Source organism: Talpa occidentalis, unplaced genomic scaffold (assembly GCF_014898055.3).
Source record: "Talpa occidentalis isolate TD23 unplaced genomic scaffold, MPIMG_talOcc4v2.1 talOcc4.6, whole genome shotgun sequence".
NCBI classification, from domain to species: domain Eukaryota; kingdom Metazoa; phylum Chordata; class Mammalia; order Eulipotyphla; family Talpidae; genus Talpa; species Talpa occidentalis.
Window position 1 is genome coordinate 138,010,232 of NW_023604972.1, and position 12,762 is coordinate 138,022,993.

A 12,762-nucleotide genomic window follows, 5' to 3' on the forward strand; every position below is an offset into this window, starting at 1 on the left:
CATCCTCACGAGTCTGGAGGTGTCTTCCCTTTTTAAGGTGACTCTGCCGCACTGCAAAGCGCCAGCAAGAGCTTTCCTGGGAAACTGAGCTGCATTTTGACGTTCTGGCCTGACTGCCCCCAAATCATCTTTTTTTCCTTTTGTCGAATATTTTATTTCCACCTTGTTTAAAATCCCCACGAACTGTCCTCACGCCGGGCAGGAGGTGTCTCCACCCAAGGTGCTGGCATATTCGCAGGGGAAGAGGCTTCTGCAGCCAGTAGACGCTGCAGAGCCGGGGTCCCGGGTCAGCAAGCTGGCCAGGTCACCTTGGTGGGCTCCCTCCTGGGCGCGGCTGGGAGAGGCCCCGGAGGTTGTTTTCACAGGGAGCCCCTTTATCTTGCCCGGGACTGGAGAGTCCGGGTGAGGAAACTGCCGTGGCCCAAGGAATCCCGCCAGCAGGAGGAACGGGCGGCCCTGCGGGAGCGGCGGGGGGGGGGGGGGGGGGGTGGTTCTTCGGCACCGGAGCGACGTGGCCCAGCGGACCCGGCCGTGCTCGCCGGGACGGGCTTCACGCCAGCCCGGGAAGGGGGCCTTCTCCCCGGGACCCCAGGGCACCGCGCACTGCACTTGGCAGGAGGGGCGCGGAGGGAAGCGGCGCCGTCGGGGTGCAGCCGCGGGCGGCGTGAGGACGCCGCAGGGGGAGGGGCGGCCTGAGGCCTCGGTGGGCCTGGCGGCCGCTTCCCCCAGAGCGAAGCCCGCCGGTCCCCGCTGGGGATGAGGCCGGGGCGAGGCCGGGGCTGCGGCCGGCGGAAGACCCGGGGCCCCGCGGGAGCCGGGGGCGCGGGCGCCGGCCCGGGGGGGGCGGGGGGCAGCGAGGGCCGGAGGGGGGGCGGCCCCGCGGAGGCCGGGAGGGCCTCCGGGGTCTGCGGGGCGGCTCGCGTCGGGGGTGGGATTCGGGTCTTGCTTTCGTCGACGTGTTTTTTCCTGTACCGCGTCCGCGGCCCGCAGCGAGCGCCCGCCCTGCGGGGTCCGGCCTCGGCGCACCTGCTCGCGGGCAGGTGCCCTGCAGCGCCGGCCCCGCCCCCCGGCGCCCACCTGAGCGCGGGAACCGGGGCAGGGACCGGGGCTGGCCGGGCCGGGGGCGGCGGCGCGCGGCCTCGCAGGTCCCCCCGTCCCTGCGGCCGCGGAGCCCGAAGCGCGTCCCGGGACCGACGCCCGCGGGGCTCGTCCGCCCGGGGCGGGGGCGCTGGGCGGGGCCAAGCGGACCGCCCCGCCCGCCGAGGCCCCGCCCTCCCATCTCAGGCCCCGCCCCGCCGCCGAGGCCCCGCCCCAGCCCTGGACCCCGCCCCGCCCGTCGCCCAGGCCCGCGGCCCCGCCCCCGCCCCCGCCACGGAGGAAGCGGAAGTGGCGGCGCCGGGCGGAAGCCGGAAGCGGCGCGGCGGGGCGGGCGGGGCGCGCGGCCATGGCGGAGAAGTTCGACCACCTGGAGGAGCACCTGGAGAAGTTCGTGGAGAACATCCGGCAGCTCGGCATCATCGTCAGCGACTTCCAGCCCAGCAGCCAGGCCGGCCTCAACCAGAAGCTGTGAGCGGCCGCCGAGGCGCGGCTCCCGGGCGGGCGGGGAGGAGGGGCCGGGCCGGGCGGGCCGGGCGGGCCGGCGGGCCGGGCCGGGGAGGAGGGCCGGGCAGGAGGTGCCGGGCGGGCCGGGCCGGGGGGAGGGCCCGGAGCGGGCCGGGCCGGGGGGAGGGGCCGGGCCCGGGCCGGGCCGGGGGGGGAGGGGCCGGGCGGGCCGGGCCGGGCCGGGGGGGAGGCCCGGCCGGGCCGGGCCGGGGGGAGGGCCCGGAGCGGGCCGGGCCGGGGGGAAGGGGCCGGGCGGGCCGGGGGGGGAGGCCCGGAGCGGGAGTCGGGCGCGGGCGTGGCGCCAGCTCGGGGGCGGGGCGGAGCGGGCCGGGTCGAGAGGCGGCTCCCGGCTCCCGGCGGGGCCTCCCCGGCAGCGGCCAGCCCCTCCCGCGCCCCGGCTCTGGGCGGGCTTCGCCCCGGGGCCCTCGGGGTGGCCCCCCGCCCTCCCGCCTCCCTCCGGGGAGCGAGCCGCGTCCCCAGGGGCAGGCGGTCCTGCGCGCCGACGGAAGGCCGGGGAGCGAGTTTTCATTAGACCCTCCAGGGGGTTGGTTTCTGCCCCTCCCCCCATAATTGGCAGTTTCGAATATCCGAGGGTACCGTTAACTCCAGGGCGTCCCTGGGAATTCCGTGGCCCCGAAGGGCTGTTCCCCGGTGCTGGTCTTGTCCTCTAAATGGACCACATGCCCCTGTTTTGCTTCTTCCCTCAGGAACTTCATCGTGACCGGCTTACAGGATATTGATAAGTGCAGGCAGCAGCTTCACGACATCACTGTGCCTTTGGAAGTGTTCGAGTAAGTACCGCTCCTGAGTTTCCTGCCGTGGGTTCCTGTTTGGGCGTGGCGTGAGGTCGGCCAGCCAGTGGCGTTTCTGTCCCGCTATGTGGTAGTGCCCAGGTGCTGGGGGTTTGCCGAGGAGGAAAACACAAAAATGGACTTGTCCTCACAGAGCTTACGTTCTGATGGGATTAGAAACTTAGCTCAGTGTCGTCCTGTTGGAGAAAGGTTGCGTGTGCATGGAGGCTTCTTACAGGAGCGTGTCCCCTGCTTGGCTTCCGGAGTAACCTCGCGGCTGCCTGTCTTTCCCTGAGAGATGAAAGGCTTACGTGGCTTCTCTCACCAGTTAAAAAGCAGTTGCATCCAGAACAGGCCACTGCAGACTGCGGGAAGCCTCCCAGACTGCGGGGGCGGCCTGCCCACCTCGCCACAGCAGGACCTGCTTTGTTGAAAAACAGGAGACTTTGGGCCAAGTGTGTTTGGGAAGGGGGCGTCCCCCCGGGGAGCACCTCTCTTGTGGTGACCTGGAAAAGGCTCCCAGGAGATAAGCTGTCAGGAGTTTTCTGTCCAGGCTGATGGCGCTGGTGAGGTTGTCCCAGCCCTGATTTCCCGGTGAGAGCGGGGAAGTGGCCTCTGCGGGCTGCTCAGCTGCTGTGTGCCAGTTGACAGTGCCCTGGGGGAGGCGGGAGGGAGGCCTGGATGGGCAGGGCCTGCCTCGTGCTTTCAGCAGTAAACTGCAAGTGTCAGTCACGGTTTCCCTGATCGAGAAAGGGGAAAGTTGCGGCTTTTACGTCTCCAAAGAGCAGGTTCCAGGCCCTCCTTACAGTGCCTTGCAGGGCCGCAGCCGTCCTCAAGCACAGGACACACGCTGCAGCTTTGGAGGGGGGGGTCTCTGCCCTCATCCCTGGCCTTGGTGATCTTCCTTATTACCGTCAGCCCTGCTGACTTCTCTGGCATCTGGTGGGGGTTAAGGGCGTGTGCCCGAGGCCGAGGGGGCCGAGGGCTCCTTCACCTTCACGGAAGGGTCCTGCTGCTGCTGTTCTGCTCACTGGCCCCCAGGACGGGGCGGTGGTCTAGACAGACGCCAAGGCACTTCTTGAGTCTTGGAGTGGGGTACATGAGAGCCGGGCCGGGGCAGTGACGCCTCCGCCAGCACAGCTGCAGCGCTGGGCTGAAGGGCCGGCTGCATTGGGTGTCCGTCAGGCGGGTGGCCGTCAGCCCTGAGCAGCAGCAGGCACTGGAAGTGGGCACCTCCCATGGTCTGCGCCGCCTAGGAGTGGCGGGTCCCCTGCCTCCCTGCAGAGCGTCCTCGCACACGGTGTCCAGGCGGACAGTGCAGACCGCGAGCCTGCTGGCGGCACGGGGTGGACAGGACCCGTGGGGCTGGTGCGCGCGCGCAGGCTGTGGGTTTAGGGCAGTGGTGAAGCTCCGCGAGGTGGTTGTTAACCCGTGGTTCGCCCTGTTCCGTGTCTTTTTCAGAATGGAGGGATTGAGCGTAAAGTTAACATAATTTTGCTGCTTTCGTTATATCATTTCAAAGCTGTTGAAGTAAGATGGAATTGCTGGAACTTGGTGGATTCACCTGCTGTATCTTCTCATTAAAAGCCAGTTTCCTGCCGTCAGCAGTAACGCAGCGGCCTCTTTAATCCGAGTGATTGTGTTTTTTGATTCAATAAAGAATGGACTGGATTTAGCACGGTGCTGGGTTTCTTTTCCTGTAATAACTCACTTAGCTGATAATCGGGAACAATTGAGTTTGGACCCTTCGGGGAGTCAGTGGGCAGGTGGCCGCCGGGGCGGGGTGCGTGATGAGGTCACGGGACTTTCATCTTGAGGACACGTGGGTGAGGGCTGAAAGGCCAGAACGATGCTGTGTGGAAATACCCGAGACTGGCGGATGCGTCTGGTGCAGCGTGCCCACCCCCTGCTGCTCCTGGAGCCCCTGGAAAACCACCTTGGGGCTGAGCCCCTCCCCAGCCAGGCCACTGAGCTCAGGGGGTGGGGCGGGGCGGGAGGGGCTGCCCTGGGGCGCCCCTGCTGCTCCTCACCTCGCAGGCCTCGGGAGGACCCGGTGGCTGGAGGGCCCGCGGGACCGGGGCCGTGTGTGTCTGACTCGAGCCCCGAGCGCCGGTGGGCTCGGGTCGTCCTGCCCGTGAACGAGGGTGTCCTGGCTCACCCGGCGCAGACGGGTCTGGGCCGCCCAGGGGGCCAGGGTGGCGTGAAGCCCGCGCGCCGGGCCGAGGGCCGGTTGCTTCCCTGCGGCTCCTGAGCGGCGTGGGCGGCTGCAGGGCGCGCACGGACCAGCTTCTGTCCGCAGGTACATAGACCAAGGCCGGAACCCGCTGCTCTACACCAAGGAGTGCCTGGAGCGCGCGCTCGCCAAGAACGAGCAGGTGAAGGGCAAGATCGACACCATGAAGGTGAGACTCTTCCCCGGGGCCGTGTGGGGGCCGCCAGACTGCTGCCCGCCCCTGAGGGGCCTTCCCGGCCTCCTGCTGCTTCTCCGAGCCTGACCGGGCAGCTTCAGCCCCGCGCGGTGGGAGGTCGGGCGGCGTTGTGCCCTGGGGAGGAGGGGGGCCCCCGGAGGGGCTGAGGGCGGCAGGGGTGTCGCCCGGCTTCGGGGCACGGGGCGTCCGGTGAGTCCTACTCCCGGGCGGGCTGTTCCCGGTGTCCGTCTGTCAGGCGTGTCCGCGCCTTCTGTCCCTTCCCTTCCGGCTCTCCCTGGGGCCGTGGGTCTCCGGTCTGGGGCCCCGGCTGCCCCGGCCTTCTGTCCCCGGGTCTCTGCTGGCGCGGGAGGCGCCTCCTCTTGGAGGAAATCTGTGGCTTTTCTTACTCAGGGTGACTCACCGTTGGGTTGAGGGCGGGGGGGAGGGGCACCTTTGGTGGCCTGCGTGGCCCCTGCGGCCTCTACCTGCTGCCTCGCCCCCTTCCCTGCACCTCTGGTTTCGTTTCTGGGGTTCACTGAGCCTCTCCTCCTCGTTTGTCTCCGGCCTTTCCCGAGCGCACAGATGTGGACGTGCTGCTGTGTCCCACCCGCTGTGGGCTCTGGGCCTCACGAGGCTCCCAGGGCCCCAGGCGTGACCCTCGGGTGTCTGCTGGACGCAGGGATGGCCACGGAGTGACCTCCTGGGATGAGCCAGTGAGCGGGACGTCGGTCAAGATGGCTGTGAGGGGTGGAGGGGCCTGTCCTATCGCCCTGGGTGTCGGCTCCCCAGCGTCCCGGCGCCCGGAGCGGTCCCTGTGGGTGGTGGCGGGGACCGTGGCCGCTGCCCTAGTCAGCGTCGGGCCCGGGGCACATCCGCGTGGAGGGCTGCGCGGGACGAGCTGGCCTGTCGTCGGGTTGTGCTGTCCGGCAGAACCCACCCGGCCCGCACCTGTCCCCGTCAGGACCCCAGGGGGGCCGGCCTGTCTTCCCAGTGGCTGGGGGGGTCCCCTTCCAGAAGTTGTGTCCGGAACCGCGTGGGGCTCCTCTGGGAGAGCGGGCGGTCTCGCTAGCCGCCCGTTGTGGTTCTGCCATCACGGTAGGGCCTCTTCTCCTGGCGCCTCCCTCCTGCCCCGCTTGGCCCCGGGACCTCGCCTCGTCTGCGCCTTCGTTGCGTCTTCGCCAGAGTCTTGGCTCATGATTGTTGTGCTTCGTTACTTTGTCGGCATCGCGCCCTTTATTTTATTTAAATATGTTCTCGCGTGACTGTTGGTTTCCGCGCGGGTGCGCGCGCTCCTCGCAGGTGGAGTCCTGCGCATTCCCAGCAGCTCACCTGTGACCCGTGGCCGTTGTCCCTGTGCTCCTCTCCCCGTCTCGGTCCCTCTCCCAGTCCCCTTTGGCGCGCGTGCGTGGAAGCTTCTGGCACCCTTGTCTGCGCCTCACCCGCTGTGCAGCACGCCCCTCCCTTGGGCTCCCTCACGTGCTGCAGGCGGCAGGTGTTCATTCTCCTGGAGGCCGAGGGGTGTCCGCGAGCCCGGGCCACCTCTCCATCCCGCCAGCCCTCCTGGGCGCGCTGTTGTCCGCGGAGCTGCTGGGCTGTGCTTGAGACTTGAGCCAGTGTGGCTGGCGTGGGCTGCATGACCACACGTGGACTCGGGGGTCGTCCTTCAGTGTGGCCCCTGGAAGCGCTTTGTGAGCTGGCAGGTGTTTTAACTGCTGTGAAAGAGGGAAGCAGACGCCCCCTGAGGAGGAGCAGGCAGCTCCCAGCCTCCCTGGATGCCGGAGCCAGTGGGTTGCGCACAGAGAGTTGGTGCCTTCCGGTTAATAGTTGCTTAGTTAGGGCCTCCCAGGGATTGGAGTCTCAGCGCTGTCAAGCTTATCACCAGCCACTGCAGCACGGGTTCGATCCCCGGCCAAGGAGCTGACGCACAGGGCGCAGCAGACCTTCCTGTCTCCCCGCTGCTCCCCTCAGCAGTGGATTTCAGTCCGTCTGCCTGTTGTGCTCCCCACTCTGTCTCTGGTGAATCCTCTCAGCATTCTCCCCACACCTCTGGCCTGCGCCCCAGCTCTTGTGTGCATAAATCAGTAAAAATAAATCTTTAAAAAAAGTAGCCGCTTTGTTACCTGTCCCTGCGGTTCAGGTAAGAGCGCTGCGGCATCCCCGGCAGAGGCGGCCCTGGAAGGTCAGCGGTGGACAGAGAAGCACGTTCCCCTCCCCTTGGGGACCCCTGAGTCACTGGGAGGCGCAGTCTCTAAGTGGGTGACAGGTCACCCATGGAGGTGGTTTGACAGTGTGATTTTTTTTTCTTTGTAGAAATTCAAAAGTCTCTTGATTCAAGAACTTTCCAAAGTCTTTCCAGAAGACATGGCGAAGTACCGGAGCATCCGAGGGGAGGAGCACCCCCCTTTCTAGGCGCAGGGCCCTCCTGTCCTGTGGCGTCGCCCCGAGCTGGGGCAGCCCAGGCTGCGCTGACACTGAAGCCGCCGCCCGGCCCGCCCTCGGCCGCCAGTCCTGGTCCAGCGCCTTGGGGACGGCAGGGGTGGGGGGCTCGCGGGCTGTGCAGCCCTCCGTCCCTGAAGCTCGTCCGTCTGTCCGCCCCACCTTTCGGGGGCTGGTCGTCCCACAGCTGTGAGCGCGATGGTTTGATCGTTCTACCACGAGTTGGTCTTAGAAATACTGAATGTGATAAACTTCCTCCTGATAGTTTTCTTTGTTCCATTTTATTGTCAAAGCGAAAATAAAGAAAAATCTAAAATGAAAGAAAAACTGACTTAACACGGGAAGTACTTGAAATTGGTTTTGTATTTCCGGCTTCAGCGCGGCGCGTCTGCACAGGCCTCAGCCCACGGCCTGGAGTAAAGCCACGTGTTCGTGGCACTTCCGTGTGGTTGTTCTCCGAGCACCCGCGCTGTCGCGCATCGTCCGTCCTTCCCTCCCCCAAGTGTGAGTGAGCCGTACAGTGGGGTCTCCGGGCGTCAGGCGGGAGGCTCTGGGCTGATTGTCCCTTAGCCTGTTGGATGGAGGACGCGGGCACTCGGGGTGGCACTGCTGGGGTGCGCCCTCCAGGGCGGAGTGTGCAGCCTGTGGGGCTGACCCATCTCGTGGGGGCCACTGCCCGTGGTTCAGCTGCGGGCCCCGCTGCCGCCTCTCCAGCCCGCTTGGCCTGCACACGCCAGAGCCTCCACGTCCCAGCTGCCGGCTGACGTGCTGCTCGCCTGCTGCTGTGGGGGACAGTGGGGTGCACTAGGACAGCCCGCAGGGGCGGCGGGAGCAGCGATGCAGGTGCCCGTCATGACGGGTGGTCTTGGGCTGGGAGACGTCGCTGATCTGGCTGCGGAGAGGCCGTGCAGGGGACAGGGGACTCAAGAAGCCGCACGTTGGGGTGCTCCAGCTTCCCGACCTGTGCCCTGTTTAGAAGGTGGGCGCTAATAAAAATAGCCAATGCCATAGTAATGAGGTTCACGTCAGCATAACGAGGTGCATGTCTTATGTGTGTGTGTCTATCAAATCTATCATATCTGTGATCGTCTGTCACCCGCCCACCGCCCACCACCCCTCCATCCAGCCTTCTGCCCGGTTCACCCGTCTGTCCATCCATCCCCCCGCCATGCAGACCTTTCATCCACCTGCCCACCATCCACCCATCCATTCACCCACCAACCACCTCCCTCCATCCGTCCGTGTGTCTGTCCGCCTGGCCTAGCGCGCCGTGTTCCAGCCAGCCCGTCCTCAGGGCCCCGGGAAGGGATGGCTGTTGAGGAAGCGGGTGTGTGGATGGGAGCTGTATTGGGTTGAGTCCCCCCAGTTCATGTCCACCCGGAGCCTCAGAATGAGAAGAGACCTCACAGGGAAGTAGGTGCTGCAGATAGAGCCAGTGCAGGTAAAATGGGGTCGCCCTGGCTTGGGGTGGGCTCCACCCCGTGACTTGTGTCCTGCTAAAGCAGAGGGTTGGGCCCCTCGGCCCCACGGGTGGAAGCAGAGACTGGATGATGCAGCCGCCAGCCAAGGAGACCCTACATCTGGACAGGCAGGAAGCAGCCTGCCCCGGAGCCCTCCGCCACGCACGCCCCCTCCCCGATGGTGGGGCTCTGTCCTGTGCCCCCAGCGCAGGGCGCCCCACTTCCTGGCTGCGGAGGTGGCGCCTCAGCTCTGATAGCGGCTGATCCGTGGGCGCGCCAGGAAAGAGCCCCTGCTTTGTCTTTCACGCTGCGGAGCCTGGTTGCTGGTCGCAGTCCCCAGAGCCGTCTGAGAGCGTGTCCTGCCCCTGAGGGCCTCGGAGCGGAGCCGGGCGGGTGGGCGGCAGCGGGGCCGCTTCACTGGGTATCTCTGTGTGCGAGCCATTTGCTGTTTCCTTTCACGCGTTTCCTGCCAAGATGCGAAATCAAGACAGAGCCAGATTGGCCACGACCTCGGAGCGGCCCAGACAGATGGGGTCACAGGGCGTCCTGCTCACACGCAGGTCTGGCGTCACTAGGGCACTGAGCAGCACAGGGCTGGGCCTGCTCACCTGGAGCCGGCAGGCCTGAGGCACCGGCCTGTTGACTGTGTCCTGGGCTTCAGCGTCAGACATCGGCAAAGTGGCAGAGGTGGGGCCGCCCCTCCGTCCCCGGGCCGGCTCTGCAGCCTGGGGGGCAGCACATGCTTCCTTCCCCCCCGCCCCGCCTGCTCTGCCCTGCACCCCGTCACTTGCCTCCCCCGGTGCACCCCTCCTGTGGCTGAATCCGGGCCCCTTCCTGCCCCTTCCTGCGCCTGGCCAGGGTTGCTGCATCTCCCGGGACGGTCTTTGCCTGGGGGAGTAGCAGCCGCTGATCGCTGGGATTTTTCGCAGCGATTCACCAGCGTTTATTTTCCCGCTATCTTTGATGTTTCAGAAGCTCTCAGGTGAGCCCCCGGGTTAGTGTCCATGATCCTTTAAAGTTCAGAACTAATGTCACATAGTTTCTCTCACTTGGTAATTTAAATTATCGGTTGATTTCATTCCAATTGATTTAATTTCAATGTACGTAAAGACGCCTTGAAAATAATTGCACAGATGTGTGTACGTGTGTGGGAAATGTATCACAGGTTTATTTCGTTGCAGCTATGACTGGCTTTCCTGTTTCATGTGCGTTAGATGGGAATTAGCAGTGATGAAAAATAGGCTTCATGGAAATACATTTCAAAGGTTTACACGATCTCCTGTGGTTTCTGAAGCAAATAAAACAAAAAAACGCCAAAAAGCAAAGCGCTCACAGAACCAGCCCGTCCCCGCTGGAGCAGCTGCTGCTGGTCTGGGGTCAGACTAGCTCAGGGCCCTGGCAGCTCCTTGTGCCCATGGAGAGCCGGTTCTTTTTACTCTTCGTCCCCAGGGCAGGGCTTCCCACCCCTTCAGAGTACCCTTTGGGCTATAATTGATAAATTTTAATGTGCTCGCAGTTCTGAGTTGCTAATAGATCTACAAAGCCTTGGTCCCGCCTGTGGATTAGCACATTGAACAAAGGGTGAGGCCTGAAGCTTCAAAGATGCTCGCAGATGCTGCCAAGGCCTTGGCACCAAGGATGCCCCTGCAGACCCCTGATGCCCGGCCATGATGGTCACTGGAAGGCTTAGATGGTCCCAGTGGGGTCCGACCTGTGCAGGGGCCACACGTACACCCCTGCATGTGCTCTGGACAGCTGGCTCCCCATCTCACCAGATGACAGCCTCACCGTGACGCCCATCTGGGGGCCCGGGGCTGGGTGCTCCCCAGAAGCAGCGTGGGCACCATCTCTTTTTGGCACTTTTGATAAGACATTTCTGGAAGTTGTAGGAAATTTCCATCATTCATCGACTCCAAGTGTTATGGCCAAAAATAGGATATTGATCTTCTGAAGTGACCCTAAGGGAGATCCCCTTGCAAGCAGCAGTGCTCTGGTCTCCAGTCTTGTGAGTCTGAAAGTTGGAAGAAAACTGCAGAGCACCCATCCGGGGGACGGGCTGGCAGGTGCCCGCCAGGGGCAGCTTCGAGTGGATGCTGGTCGTGGAGATGCTGTCCTCCCAGCCCGGCCCGATGCGACAGGCCCTTGCCCACCACCAGCCCTTCCCTTTGGCTATTGTACAGGAGCCCAGGAGGGGCAGGGCTGGAGACGGGCACCTCCTCGCAAGCGCCAGGCTCTCCGGCTCTGCTGGCAGCCTCGGTAAGAGCGCCCAGTCTCCGCCGGGTGAGGCCACGTTTGAAGCAGGGCCAGGAATCTGGAGACTGGACTCAGCCTGCAGCGCCATTCAGCACTTTCTCCTGAAGACCTTCCGGGTTCATTCAGATAGAAACACCCGGGCACAGGGGAAGTGGACGCACCGGCAAGCTCGAGAGGGGGCAGAGCTGAGAGCACGCTCAGTTCCCCCGCCGCAGCCCTCAGTGGGGTCCCCTCGGCCTCGGGCTCTGCTTTCCGTAGGCTGGGACGGGCCAGGGCCAGCAGAGAAGGGCCGGGGCGGAGCTCGCCTTCATGGTGCTGTGCAGGGAGGGCCCCCCGGGCGCCCACTCCGGCCCCGCAGCAGAGCCCCAGCCCCGCGGCGCACACACAGGGCCTCACACACCTCCGGTGGAGACTCGGGGCGAGTGTTCCGCCGAAGCCAAGTGCCTTCGGCTCAGCACAATCCCGCATTTCTGAGTAACCCTGGAAGGAGCTTGTGATGGGCAAATGGGCTAGACGGAGCGTCACGGTGAGCTTGTCCTCCAGGGGAGCCTCCGGAGGAAGCCGCGGTTTTCTGACATTAAGGGGACGCGACTCCAGCCGGGGCTCAGGCCTCCTGTCTGCGGCGCGCTCTGGGGCTCTGGTGCTGATAAACAATGAGGGACAATAGGACATGAAATATTGATACTGCGGCCCTGTGAAAGGATAATAAGCAGCAGTCGGCACACACGAAGCTGGCAGGAGGCAGGCAGGATGGTAAATGGCAAGACAGGCCCGGAGTCTTCGTCACCCCGTGGACCGACCCTGGCTGATGGTGCTGCTTTTCCAGGCTGATTTTAAAGCACTTGAGCTGCAGCGACTTCGCAGGAAGATGTTTGCTCAGACTTTCCCGCACGAGCTCTGTCTTCTCGTTCTTTCTGGTGAGTGTCTGCTTGTTGCTGTTTGAATCATCAGAAGGAAAAAAAAAAAACCACAAACACAAAACAAAACCCAAACTGAACCAAAAACCAAAGTCTGTATGTTCTTCACAAAGAATTTAAGGGATGCAAAAATGAATAAGAAATATTAAGTTCCCATAGTTTCGTTGACATTAATCTACCCGGATCTTTAGGTATAGGATATTTATTGTCTTTAATTTCATTTATAGCACACAAAGGAGATTATTTTATCTCTCTTGCTTCTTTTCTTTTTTATTTAATAATGTGCCTTTAACACCAGTCCATGGATTTTTTTTTTTTGGTAGACACATCTTGTTATAAAGACAAACTAAAGGTTTGCTACGGCGCACGTGTGGCAGCCAGTGTGCTGTGGACATGAGATTAAATGAATGAAACACGATACCAGATTCATAAAGCAAATGCCCAGTTAGAGTGTTCCAGACAAGACTGTTTGCTGCTCTTCTTGTCTACGATGACTTTGTTCAGATAAAAAACGAAAGAATTGCGGTGCTGGCAAGATTGCCCGCCCAGTTCCCAGGGATCACCCCTGAGGATTGTTTCTCACGGATGATGCGGGCGTGGTTGCGAGAGCCTCTCCCTTCTCCCCTGGATCCCAGGCGCCTTGTCCCCCCGCAGCCCACCCAGCCCATCCTTGCCTGAGCCTCATTTCTAGTTTTCAGTTCTTCAGAACCTCTTGGGAGAGACTCCAAAGGCACTTTCTTTTGGAATAAATGTGTATTAAACAATTTAAGGGAATATAATGTTTGACAGTGAACCGAATGAGCATTCAATATTTAAATTTTTTTGGGGGGTGTTAAATTCCTAATAGAAATAAGTCCATTCTCCTGCAGACGCGGGAAGCAGGGAGCTGCGCCTT

The 12,762-nt window shown here is 63.1% G+C and overlaps 1 protein-coding gene across 1 annotated transcript; it reads left to right on the forward strand.

The window, feature by feature from the left end:
• The first annotated feature begins 1,412 nt into the window (after nucleotides 1-1,412).
• Nucleotides 1,413-7,597, forward strand: MED10 (mediator complex subunit 10). The gene is made up of 4 exons (XM_037529216.2): nucleotides 1,413-1,566; nucleotides 2,310-2,393; nucleotides 4,693-4,795; nucleotides 7,112-7,597. Exons 1-4 carry the CDS (start codon nucleotides 1,445-1,447, stop codon nucleotides 7,208-7,210), a joined length of 408 nt encoding a protein of 135 aa, XP_037385113.1. The 5' UTR covers nucleotides 1,413-1,444; the 3' UTR covers nucleotides 7,211-7,597.
• The last annotated feature ends 5,165 nt before the right edge of the window (nucleotides 7,598-12,762 follow it).